This window comes from Eurosta solidaginis, chromosome 4 (genome assembly GCF_040869045.1).
Source record: "Eurosta solidaginis isolate ZX-2024a chromosome 4, ASM4086904v1, whole genome shotgun sequence".
Taxonomy (NCBI): Eukaryota; Metazoa; Arthropoda; class Insecta; order Diptera; family Tephritidae; genus Eurosta; species Eurosta solidaginis.
This window is the reverse complement of record NC_090322.1, coordinates 244,717,437-244,730,883: the sequence shown is the minus strand read 5'-3', so window position 1 is coordinate 244,730,883 and position 13,447 is coordinate 244,717,437. Positions and strand designations below refer to the sequence as shown.

At 39.6% G+C, this 13,447-nt stretch overlaps 1 protein-coding gene across 5 annotated transcripts in view; it reads left to right on the top strand.

The window, feature by feature from the left end:
• Nucleotides 1-13,447, top strand: part of Grip (Glutamate receptor interacting protein) — a 120,733-nt gene that overhangs the window by 84,352 nt on the left and 22,934 nt on the right. For 4 of the 5 annotated variants that reach the window (XM_067785374.1, XM_067785373.1, XM_067785370.1 and 1 more), the window contains exons 4-7: nt 6,292-6,570; nt 11,922-12,112; nt 12,249-12,538; nt 12,674-12,837. In XM_067785374.1, the coding sequence (XP_067641475.1) occupies nt 6,292-6,570; nt 11,922-12,112; nt 12,249-12,538; nt 12,674-12,837 (924 nt within the window). The remainder of the gene's footprint in view (nt 1-6,291; nt 6,571-11,921; nt 12,113-12,248; nt 12,539-12,673; nt 12,838-13,447) is intronic. The other variant, XM_067785375.1, reaches the window with a different exon arrangement.

Genomic DNA, 13,447 nt, shown 5'->3' with positions numbered 1-13,447 from the left:
TGCATATCTCGTGTAAAGCGTAGTTTCACCTAGCGTTAAAACCTATTAATCATCGCGAACACAATTTCTTTAAATCATTTGTGGCTCCTTGGCGGTCACGCACAAAGGCGACTTACAGTTGCTATTAATGATCTATAAATACTCATGACTCTCGTCGCACAGGGCGCCTCCAGTTTTTTCGGCTGTTTTTAAGAGCTACAATTCCCGATGTGCGAACAGTAGCAATCCCGACGACCAGTCGCTACCACGCCTTCTGACCCTCACACCATATGCCAGCACAGAAGCTATAGGACTGCTACTTCGAACTCATACCTTCGTCGACGTCACTTTCCTAGAAGCTTTAGGCGTAGCTCCGAAGACTTTCCAACGGATGCTTTTGTCGAGCTATGCTTCCGAGCTATACCAGAGAAGTACCTTGAAACGTTAGGGAGTGACTATTCGGCCTAGGATGCCGCCCTCGAAATGATAAGCAGTATAAGTGGATGTCATTACGGAATGGGTGAAAATCGTATAATCCTCGGCGCATCTATATAATTAAAATTTTACAAGGACCATTGATAAAATTTTTAAAATGTGGACCAAAGGTTGCAGACGTTTGTCTTCACAACATTGTTTTCAATAGTCTTCGTTAAACCAAAACCGATATTTTAGAATGAAAGTCGACCGATTTTAAGTTGAAAGATGTTAACTGTGGTTTTCCGGCCTTATGATATAAGAGCTCTTTATGGATAAGCGCGTAGCTTCCGTTTTCAGACAAGTTCGACTGTCCACTACGTTAGGGTTGTATCACACACGGTCATTAGTTCCACTGTCTTGGGAAAGCTTTTGCTTCACCACTTTGAGTGTTCTTGCGAAGGACAAAACCCAACCTGGTTAAAAAATGTGCCTACGTATTCACATTTGTAACTGGAGCCGTCACGTGTAGGTCGTATTTAAACATGTTTGATAGACTATATCCAATGGGATTCACTCCAAGGGACGATTTTTAGATAGGGCCGCCAACTTTAGGAAATGTCAAAGCGGGATATTTGGGTGTTGAATGATGAAGTGTGAAAATCAAAATTAAGATTTCAGACGCTATTTTATAGTTAAGCAAAGAAAGTGATTTTTCAAAACCTTCTCATACGTACATATATCCTCAACTTAAGTATGAGGTAAGAATCAGGATTAAGGATAAATAATTTTGCATAACTAATTTCGCTTATTCTTTCAACCAATCGCAATTTAATTTTTTTTTTTAAATCGGCACCTTTTTTGACTAATTTGCTTTTTTCAAAAACTTGAGGGTCGTTTTATTTGAATTCATTGTTCATTATTAATTTTTGGAAAAAAAAAAAACTAAAAATATGCATTTTTGACATTCGGCGGCGGCGTGCGAAAAACGACCAAAATCGGTGGCGGCGTTTATCGGCGGCGTATATCTCTACTAGTCACCCAGGGGTATGAAAATTACCCTCTACTAAAGCACTCATCAACAGCTTTGATTTGATATCAGTATTCTATAAACACATTCTAGGGGTACCCGGGTCCACGTTTTGGCCTATAGCTCGAGACCCTTGTCACCCAGGGGTATGGAAATTACCCTCTCATAAAGCACCCATCAAAAGCTTTCAATTGATAATCACATTCTATAAACACATTCTAGGGGTACCCGGGTCCACGTTTTGGCCTATATCTCGAGACCCTAGTCACCCAGTTACCTATCCTATATTTCAAGTTAGATCAAACTACACACGGGGTGCAAAACAAATTCAAAATCGGTTCAGTAGTTTAGGAGTCCATTGGCCTCAAACATAGTGACACGTGTTTTTTATATTTTAAGATTTTCTGAAGAAAACCCTCGGAAGAAATCAACAAAAAGAAAAAAATTAGAAGGGCAACCTAGGTAGGTGCCTGATCTCATCATAGTGCTTACAGAGATATTTCGTTATTCCTCATTGAGGAGGACTAAATTGCGGAGCAGCTGTTTGCTGGGGTGTTTAAGTTTGTAAAAATTTAGCAAAAACCTGTCTTTTCAGCATGTCGTTATGCCCTTTTATGTTGAGCTATTTTGCCTCAGTATGCCAATGGTGCTCAGCGGTCTTAAAAAGACATCCGGTGGCAGTTCTGAGTGCAGTATTTTGCCAGGCCTGCAACCTTTCCAATTGTGCGTTCTTAAGATCAGGCACCCACTGGCGACGCATAGCACATGAACAGCCAGCCTCGTCGATTGCTGTTTCAATTCTGATTCACATAAAGCCAAATTTTAAAAATTCGTTTCCGGTTCCGGTAAACTCTCTTCCGCAGCATCTCTAGTATATATGTATATATGCCTATGTTCATAGACGTGAAAAATAATTTTTAATATTTTTTTTTTCATAACGCATACGTACATATGTATGTAAAAATATTATTTTTCGACTACCATATTTTGGCACTCGGCCATTTCGCTGCTTCATTCTGGCCGCATGAATGACTTCATTTGCTGGCAGGAGGAAATGATAATTTATTTGGCCACCACGCGCATACTTCACAGCCGCGAAAGCAGAGGTGCCTTACATATTCTACACCAATTTAGGCGATACAATTTATACGTATGTATGTATAATTGTATATACAGATCTATATACCTATACATTAAAATTTAGATACATACAGCAGCGAACACGAAAATAGCAGTGGCAGTTTTTATCAAATTTCGTTAATCAAATTCTTCACTATTTTTTGATAATTTGAGAAGAAGCATCTATGAAGTTTTTAACTGAAATAATGCAAATCAGATTTGAAAATGTTTAAAAAAAAATCGAAAATACGAGAAAATTTTACGAAGATTTGGAACTTTTTATTTAGAACTTTCTGAATTTATTCGAGTAACATCTATACAGTTTGTTACTGAAATTTTGCGAATCAAATTTAAAATTGATTTAAAAAAATTTGAGAAAATTTTACGAAGATTTGTTATTCGATTAGGTAGTTTTGTGGCAGTTTTAGCAAGTGCAATTTATAAGTCTCCCAAAATTCATATTGATTTCTGAGAATTTTTTTTCCAAAGAGTGTTTCAAATTTTCTTCTATACAAAGTGCGCATAATTTTATTTTTTATATGGAAGGAAATCTGAAACCCGCTTCGAAAATCAATAGCATTTTGAGAGACCTGCAACTTGTACTCTTTTATACTAAAACTGATTAGGCTACAAAACTACATGCCCAAAAGGTTAAAAAAAAAAATGTATCGAATTTTCGAAAACGTTTTTGAGATTGGTTGCATAATTTCAGTTAAAAAATCAAAGAAGGGTTTTTCTTAAATTATCGAAAATAGTAAAAAGAAGAATTTAACTGACGAAATTTGATAAAAATTGCCACTGCTATTTTCGTGCTCGCTAGTGTAGCTATGTGCTTCATAATGTAATGAAGTGAATAAACACACAATATTAACAAATTTAATTGTGCAAAGGTAAAACAAACATTCATGCGTTTGAACAGTTCATTGCATTCATTAAAAGAAAACGGCTTAAGTGGCAAACAACAAAAACTGTAAAGCATTTTATTGGCATTTTTTCTACAGCAAGACCTCTTGGTGTGTTTTTGCACTTAAAAATTACACACATTAATGCAAACCCAATGGACAAAGTATGTAGTAAGAAGCTCTTTCAGGATATGTTCTCATTTGTCTAGAGGGCCTTACTATATGGACTATTTCGTCAACTGCGTTTTTGTATGAAAAGGACCAAATTTGCAAGGCCACGCCTTTTCCATGGCAAATGAGTTCTGCATTCGCAGCAAAAAGGCAAGTCCTAACAAGGTGGCTCATTTCATTAAAAAATAGTTAAGGAAAGAATTGCGATGGTAAGGCCCTCTAGCTCCTAAGACCAGCTTCTGTAAATGCCTATTGGTCTTTCTTTTTTCTACTGGGTATGGGCTTGTGCATACGAACTCACCTAATAAAAACACACATTTATAACCCTCGTTTATTAAGTAAATAAACAGACAAATATTGCAGGCCAATATCTATTGCAGTTACAAAAAACAACAGTGACTCAAATAGTTATTCCTATGGTGATATTTTTTAAATTATAACTAAGGTGGGTTCGGTGGATGCTGCCCAAATAAAGTACAGCTCACATAGACACATTTTTGAGACATTGCCTTCAATACTTTAGCAAATCGTTGCTTGGCAACGCAAAAGTTAAAAGAAAAGTTAGAAAAGGCAGGCATCGATTTTGGATATTTCCTCCCTACAGTCTTTACGGCGCGGCTGAGATATTTATGCCTTGAATTCGCATAAAGTGACTGGATGATCCTTAGCACAGCGTATATATGTAGCTGGGCTGATCAGAATATCTAGGTGCACCCTATCGGCACTCACAGCCCAGGAGCGCTTAGGGTCAAGGAGTGAATGGAAATTCCTCGAAACCCGGCCAGATGTAGTGTCAGCTTAGCGCTTAGCTAACTAGAGGACTACCTGTGCAGAAGCAGAGAGCAATTCCGAATTCTATACAAAGAGCCACGTTTTGTGCTTAAGAGCTTTCTTGGGCTAAATGACCACCGTGTAAGTTGGCAGTTAAAAAATAAATGCCACTACAACCATTCTTACCAAAAAGTAGTCAGGCAATCCCTACACCTACTGATGACAGAGATAAGCGTTTTGAATAGCATCCTATCTATAGCATCCGCGCCAAAAATACGGTATAGTGATCGAGCATTCTAAATTGCCAGCTCACACCGAGCACTTGGAGGAAAACTCGATTCATCCTAACCATCCCACCAGCATTGCATCTATCTGTGATTCACTACCTTATATTCTGCGTCTCTTAGCCTTATTGCCGCTAGGGTTGCAGCCCTTTTACCCACAATTTTCCTACAAATTCAGCATTGCGTTTGCTATTCGCGTAGATGTGTTATTCCAAACAGTGGTAATTGTTGCACCGCTTCTAACCTTTCTACCGTGCAATAAGTGTATAGCGCTCTCCATCAGCCCACAATGCCATATATGAGAATCGGCTTGAGCAAAATATTATACAACCAATGCATCACTTTTGGCTGAACCTCACGCGTGTGTGTGTGTCTACTTCCCAACTACATCTGCACGAGGCAACCGAAGTTTTCCCAGCCCTGCCTCCTTGACAAAGCCCCCATGACAGGTTGCTGTCAAGAATATTCGTAAGTTTTTTTTAGATCTTGCAGACAGTACTAGTGATATTTTAAAATTGAGAGTGGCTTAAATTCAGAAAACTTGTACATCTTCGTAAATAAAACGAACTCCGTTTAGCTAGGGTCGACAACAAATAGGCATGGCACCTAGGACCCCTGTATAGAGTTTTTTCTATTTATTTTTATTTTGTTTTATTTTATTTTTATTTTAGTCAATGGTTTACAAACCTTTCAGACTAAGAATTAGTACTTAAAAAGTTATAAATAGTACAAGCATAGTATTTGTGTGAATTCATTACGATTAGCTACTGACGCCGGTCGTTCCTCAATACGACGCAAGGGAAAATGAACATCCCCATGTAGCATATCCTTTTTTTACATCTCTGACCCGTTCCCGATAGTTTTCGGTTTACATTTAGTACTATTTCGATTTCATTTCGGGGCTGTTATGGGTATAATTACAGAATTAGTACTTGTTTTCGAAATTAATTTTGTGATAAAAAGCAACAATTTTGGAAAAATTTCGGAACCATTTTGTTTTTGGGATAGCTGCGGAACTAATCAAGAGCCTTTTCGGTCTTTTTTCGTGGTCATATTAAATCGTTCCCGAGGTGATCTGTGTAGTACCTTAAATCTGCTTGTTATCGGAACGTACGGGATCCGGCAAGGGAGAATCAACATCGATAGCGCTCCCCAAAACCTTGGGGGGGGGGGGGGGGGGGGGGGGGGGGGGGGGTGTCCTTATTGCTATAGCAATAACATAAACTGCCTAATTTATGACAAATTTACGTACTTAACTAGTTAGGGAAATGTATTGCACGCACAAATATTGAAGTCACTGTTTGTGCCTGCCCATAAGCACATACATATAGACACTGCACTCACTCCTCAAGTACAATTAAAACAACCCAAAATTGTTCATTCGACATCACTCAGTGCGTTTCTAATGATTCTACCACAACTTTGAGCATTTCCTCTTTACGGCTTCTGCTTTCAATTAGCAATTTTATTTATTTGCTTATTTACTTTCATATGTACATACTTACATATTATTTCTTTTCGTTTGTTTTCTTTCTCTTTTTTTATTTCTTTTCATTGCATAAACAAACTTCGCTACGACATACATAAATCTTCTTCCCTTTAATAATGAATAACAACACAGAACGCAACGACCTTTCGTATCCACCTGTTATTGGGGCTCTTAGCCCAATGGGTAATGCTGCGGATTTTCTAGCGCCGGGCGATCGCATTCATCAAATTGATGGCATTTCAACAATTGGGTTGAGTAATCAGCACGTCATGAGCATGTTGTGCGGTGTTTGTGATGGCTCTGCAGCAACAACAACAGGGAATAATGGCATTGGTTCATCTGGTGTGGATGTTTGCGATGTCCGCAGTGTTCCAGCTGTTGTGGAAATTGAATATTCTCTGCCTGAGTATAGTGAGTATGCCAACTTTCATAAAATTCATTTGCTTATTTAGTTTGTTTGCTTCTTTGTTTGCAAGTTTGTTGTGTATTTATGGAGGTAAATGTATCGAAACATGTGTGAGTTGCATTATGTTGATAGCACATAAGTTGTTGCAACAATGTTGCTAGCAAACAGTTTGGAGTGCACTGTAAATTGCTGAAACGAGAGAGTTGTTTCTCTGAGCGTCGTGAAATAAAACTATTATAATTTTTACAAGCCAATGCGGGACAGTGTGTGATTTTACATTTATCAGGAGCAAAGAAACCTTTTAGGTGAATAAGCTAAAGATAGATCTCACTGATTGCGATAACTTTTTGTTACCTCTGCGCGGTACATTTATGACAAAAGTTTTTTTTAGAGTAGCCTTAATCGAATAGTAGTAGTAGTTGTAGTGATTTATTTATTTTCTCTCAACTAGTAATTACAAAAGTAAAGCAAAATGAATTAAACTATAAATATATAAAAATAAATAAATAAAGATTCCAGACAATAACAATAAATGTCGTGTGTCTTAATATCACTTATAACTAAATAACTCATTTATGAAAATTCGCTAACAATAAGTTCTCTATACTTAAGGCAATTTCTTATATAAACAAAGACTGAATTATAGTTATAACCTTAAGGATATTTAGGACCTTCTACAGATTTATGGCGTATGCAGAATACTCATCGTTAAAATAGGTAGAGTACATAGGGAGCAAGTCGGAGTAAAGATCATGTGACGACTGAAAAGAACCATCAGCATAGTCTGCAAACTCTTTTTGAATCAATTTCTCTAGTAAAATTGGTATGCTCATATTAAGCGATGCGGAAGAAAAGTCAGACAGAGGCACCATGTCGACACTTTCATAAACGTTTCTCCACTTTTTGACCCAGTACGACCCTTGTCTCCTCTGCTACAACTCGGGGCAGTCTATTTGCTGGCAAACTTAAACAGCGCGCAATATAAAGCATGTGAATGCGTAAGGTGTGACTGAATAACGACGATAAACCTGATTCAAGGTGTAACTTATAGTTTGGGGTATTAGCTGGTAAAAAAATTAACTTTTTTAAAAAGAAGCGAAGAAGTTTCTCTACGCATTCAAACTTATCAACACCCCAGAATTGTGCACCATAAAACTTAATGGACCTACATGCTGCCTCGAAAATTTTCATCTTATTTGAGATAAAAATGGGAGGGTTATTTATGTATTTTGACCAGGTAGCATTAATCGCTGTTTTAACTTCAGTTAGTTTTGCCTCGAGGTGTAATTCAAGAGAACTCCCAGATACTTGTAGTCATTTACAATCTCTATAAAATCGCTACCATAAGTCCAACGAAAAGAAGGACACCTGCTATATTTCCTGAACACTAACATTTTAGATTTGGTCAGGTTAACTCTCAAACCCCACTGCGTACTATACACGTAAAGCTCATTTATCATTTTCTGTAAGACAGTGGCAGAGTCAGCTAAAAGAGCGATGTCGTCGGCGTACATAAGTACTTTTACTGTTGTGTCAGCAACCTTTGCACCGCCGGAGAGACTGCCACTTAAATCGTTGGACTCAGCAAACAACCTTGCCGTACACCGTGATTAACAGTAAACGGATCTGATAGCACTCCATCCATCCATACCTGATTGGCTGTTTCCTCATAAATGGAGCGCAAAACCTCTATAATGTGCCTGGAGAGGCCGAGCTGTGCTAACTTATATATAAGAATATTCCGTGGAACTGTGTCAAAAGCACATAAAAATCAACAAAAAAGGCGAAAGTTTTCTGCTTCGCACCAAAGTTCAACTGAACTATACTAGTTAAATTAAACAAATTGTCCATTGTAGAATAGCCTTTACGGAAACCCGCCTGGAATTCAGAAATTATATCGTTACAATCAAGCCAAGCATTGATGCGGCTCAGAAGCAAACCAGCGAAAATTGTGTATATTGAATCAAGCAGTGATAGCCCCCCGTAATTGGATGGAAGATCGTGATCACCTTTTTTGAAAAGGGCAACTATGGTAGAGTTACGAAACGATTAAGGAATTTGCTTCTTTAAAAATATTATTTTGAACAAAGCAAGAAGCTCAGTTAAGAGACACTCTGGTGCGTACTTGTAAAACTCATAACAGATAAGATCTTGACCGGGAGCGTTGTTGTCTTTTAAACCTTTTAGAACCAGCTACAGCTCACGGGGCTCAAAAGGAGCATCGAAAAAAGGGTAAATGGCCGAAGGCAACGTCCAGTGTATGCAAGGAACTTCATTTGTATCCGACAGCAGAATCTTAAAATAGTTGTAAAAATCGCTTAACGCCAAATTGCCAGTCACACTGAGAGGACGGTTTTTTAACGAGTTAGCAACCTTCCACCAGTCTCCCGAGTTTCTGACAGTATTTAATAAGTCAATTCCCTTACATTTATATTCTAACTTTTTCTTAGCGCCGAGCTTGAAATAACTAGAACGTAGTGCAATATATAACCCTCGAGTCTCTTCAGTACAACTTGACCTAAGTTCATCTAAGTGTTTCAACATGTTTTTGCGCGCCTTAAAACATTGGCTGTCAAACCACATCTGCTACTGCAGTTTTTATTTTGTTTGTGAAAATATATACCATAACGTCATTTTCAGCATCTGTATTAGCAAAATCACACATGGGCATTGAGCTAATGAGACTGGGATACCTTTGTGCATGCATCTGCTTCCACGGTACCTTCGCGGGACATAAGATTACGGGAGTATTACTTTCCTTTACCGAAAACCTCGAGATGAATGCAAAGCGGCATATGATCTGAAAACTCTTTTTTATCCACTGAAAAATGTTTAACTGCCGAAAGAAGATCGAAAGAGCATATGACATAATCGAATATTGCAAATTAGTTGGTGCGCAGGCTTGAATTTGGCTGGGTTTTCACTTGCTACCGTTTTGAAGTATCTACATCTCCGTTATCTTGAAAATAAAATAAAATTTTCATAGCGGTTCGTTGCTAGGCTATGATGCGCCTCAAGTAAACCTGAATTTTATTTTTTCCGAGTCTATTTGGCTCAAACTAATAGTGTTTGGGTACATAAACTCTTTATTTCAATCTATATAGAGCTTTGGAAAAGTGAATGGTGCCACTCCCCCCTATAAAAAGCTGCATTGGGTATATTTCTACAACTAGTTGCAGCATGGATGTCTACAGAGACTATATATCAGGGAGTAAATGTGAAAGTGATATCCGTCGGGAATGGGAGTGAAGGTGGGAAAGGGAAGGGAAGTGGGAGTAGGAGTGGAAGTGGGTATGGAGTGGGTGTGGGAGTAGGAGGGGGAGGGAGAGTAGAAGTGGGCGTAAGAGTGGGAATGGGAGGGGTGTGGGAGTGAGTAAAAGGGTGGTAGTGGTAGTGGCGGTGGCAGTAACAGTGGGATTGGGAGCGCTATGTTTTTTTTTCAAATCTGCGTGCGTACATATGGAAGAGGTTTAACACTCCCACTTCTATGCTGAAAAATCCTGCGAGTCAGTTACTTTGTGATATCGAGGGCTTCCTCCCACTCTCTGATTTGCTCTGCACTCGGGAAGACGAAAGTATTAGCGATGAACCTTTTACATATACAGAGATCATGCGCCAGTCGTGGCGGTGGCGTCGCAGCCTATGAAAGACAACTCCTAGCCGGCTAGCGATTTCGTTCGCTGTTGCACCTCCTGGGGGAGTGCGGCCCTATCGTGAGCCATGTGCGCCGGGACGAGCGTTAGGCCGCAGAGTCGTTAGTAAGCGATTTTCATACCTCAACTATTGGACGGAAGCTGCATCTGCATTATCCCAGCAGTTGTGGCCTTGGCTATATCCTCAAACGACCTTGCCACGTTGCGCCCACTCAGTTGTCTGCTGGCATCATCGATTGCTGCAGTTAAAATGCTTCGTTCGATCTCCTTGATACAGAACCCCAACGGGTTGCTTACAGTTCCATGTGGGCGACAATTGGGAATCTCCAAAGGGAAGAGAACTTTGAATATACCCGTTTTTACATTGCGTTCGTTCACCTCTTTCGGCTAATTCGGATTTGTCCACAACTGCTGTTGTTATCATGGCAACTTGTTGGCGAGGGTAATCTCGTACATCTTTTCCACCGAACCATACCTCGCCCTCCGCATCTCCCACGTGGATCACTTTTTAGATTTTTTAGTTCTGACGACTTTGACAGACGTGTTTTCTCTATTATCTCACCCCTGCTCCTTCCGCTCTGCTCTGACTTTGGCTGTAGGCTGGATTATGTCTATAAAAAGCAATCGCTGTGCTCTATCAGCGGATTAACTTTTACAATCAAGACCGTCGAAATGATGCCTCTCACATCTTCTACGCATCGAACTACCCTGGCTTTCTTTAGAGCAACTTCCTTTTAGCATGCAAATTTGAATGAGGATCAGCATATTTATCAATGTCTCTGAAGTCCTTGTTGCCAAGTAGGACTCGCTACCCTGAATACATAGCACCTTCGATTCAGTTCTAGCTTCGACTGTAGATCGATGTGCGCTCACAGGAGCTTCCCGCAAGTTAGGATGCACATCCCTTCCACATACGAATCGGCCCACGAAGTACCTGCTGGTACATCTCCACCTTCCAATTAGTGTTCTTGCCCTTAGCATGAAACTTTGCAAGAGTTGGTACCCAGCGAGAGCGGCAGTATTCTAAGGAGAGTATGCACAGTCTTTGTAGGCAGCCATCCCATAAGAGAGCATTCACTGCCGTTCTCCTAAGGTAATAGTCCACTCTGCTATCAACCCGTCCCCGGAATTTAATCGGCACTACTCTGACACTGGTCCGCATCGATTTAACAGTGAAAATTAAGGCGTGAAATTTCATGTACATATTATATGGTTGTGTAGGTTTTTTTCTATTACCAAATGAAAATTTCCATTGAAGAGATGGGTTTCCCTCTTAAGTTTTATCTTACAGAAATATGTTGGAAATTAAGCGTGAGAGATTTTAAGTAGAATTTCATACATCTTTCAATAAGTGTTCTTTAGTCTAAAAGTGCTTTTGCTGATATCAACTGTAAATATATTTCTTTTTCGCTTTTCTTTTTACATTCCTCAAATTTGCATGATTCAATACAAATCAACAACTTGCCTCGTCGGTTCATGCAAATCCATTATCACTTCACATAAATTGAATCTCTGATGCAACTCAACTCAACGTGTTGATCCATCAATCGACACAAATATCACCAACGGCGGCAATTAATGTGGCAATATTTGTTTGTGATCTGATAAACCGATTGGATGGGAATTACATACACTGAAAATATATTCAATAAACACTCGGCGTTATCCATTTTAATCTCACATCACATCTCATCTCGTCACAGTGTCTCAGAATAGTTTATGCGTCACGTCGAAATTGGCACAGATCACAGTGGAACGTGAAAGCGGCTGCTTGGGTTTAACATTACGTGGTGGCGGCGACTATCCATTGATCGTGACGCACGTTCGACCACACGGCCCAGTCTACAAAACTGGGCGCATCAAACCAGGCGATCGGCTGCTGCGTGTAGATAATGTGAGTAATGTGTGTGGGAGTGTATAAGAGTATGAGCTGAAAAGAAGTGAAGTGGGGGTGTTGGCTGTGTGACAACTTACACCTGGTTGTTCGAGGGAGCACTCATTTTATTTTCATTTTACTGCTTTTCTTGTAGTTGTCACTCATTGGCAAGACTTTGGCAGAAGCCCAACAGATCATCAAATGTGGTGGCCATGTATCCGGTTATACCAATCTTACAGTCGAATATGATGTTTCGGTGGTGCAGAATGTTGAATTCTCAATGGGTCCACTACTGATTGAAATCGAAAGACCTATGAATGATAAATTGGGTTTGGTATTATGCAATTATCCGGCGTCTAGTCATGTGGATAGCACAAAAATTGACGAGGTCAGTGCGGCAGGCGTATATATAGCGAGCATAATGCCAGCGAGTATAGCCGACAGGTAAGTGTTTATTGTGATTGATTAGTTTTTCCAAAAAAAAAAAAACACAAATTAAAAAAGAGAATGCAAAATAAAAATAGACATACTTTGTACTTCGTTTAAAATAATAGAAGAACTGCTTGTTTTGCATTACAGATGTGGCGCCTTGTCTGTGGGGGATCAAGTGCTCTCCATTGACGACACTATAATCGAGAATTCAGCCTACAGTCCAGACGAAGTGATGACAATGTTGGATGCGAATACAAGCCGTGGCTTCACGCAAATGCAAATTATGCCGGCGCACGCATTGACTCGAAGAGGTAAGTTGTATACACGTGTATGTGTGCTGCACAGTGGCGAATGGTTGCCACAAAGTTAAACAAATAATTAACTAAGAAAATTAATTTAAAAAAATTACCAAAAAACTACCTGTCCTACCAGTGGAGGCAACTTAACGTCGGTGTGAGAGTTTTGACGAACTCCATAGCACACGACTATGTGACTGAGCGGACGTATGAGCTTTCATTTACGCCATATCGTTCCAGAACCTGGACGCTGAAGAAAACTGGCTGCGACTATAAGACAAACACCTGTTAATCTGCAAGGCAGACCAGCGAGGCAGCGATATACTGAAAACGACAAGACAAGGCTTTAATGAGACGGAAGGGCAAGGAAAAACGTCTAAGAGTCGGGACCGTAAAGCAAACTAACCACGACGACAAGACATAGAAGCCCAAGAAACAGCGATACCAAGATCTGCTGAAAGCGCCAAACCTGCTTTTAAGAGACGGAGGAAGTCCCCAGTATCAGACCGCGAATTGGTCCTGATGACAAGACAAACATCTTTAAATCTGCACGGCAAGGGAAAAACAACAAAACAAAACGAAGTTTTACATAGCTTCTCAGATAATTTATCAAAATATAATAATT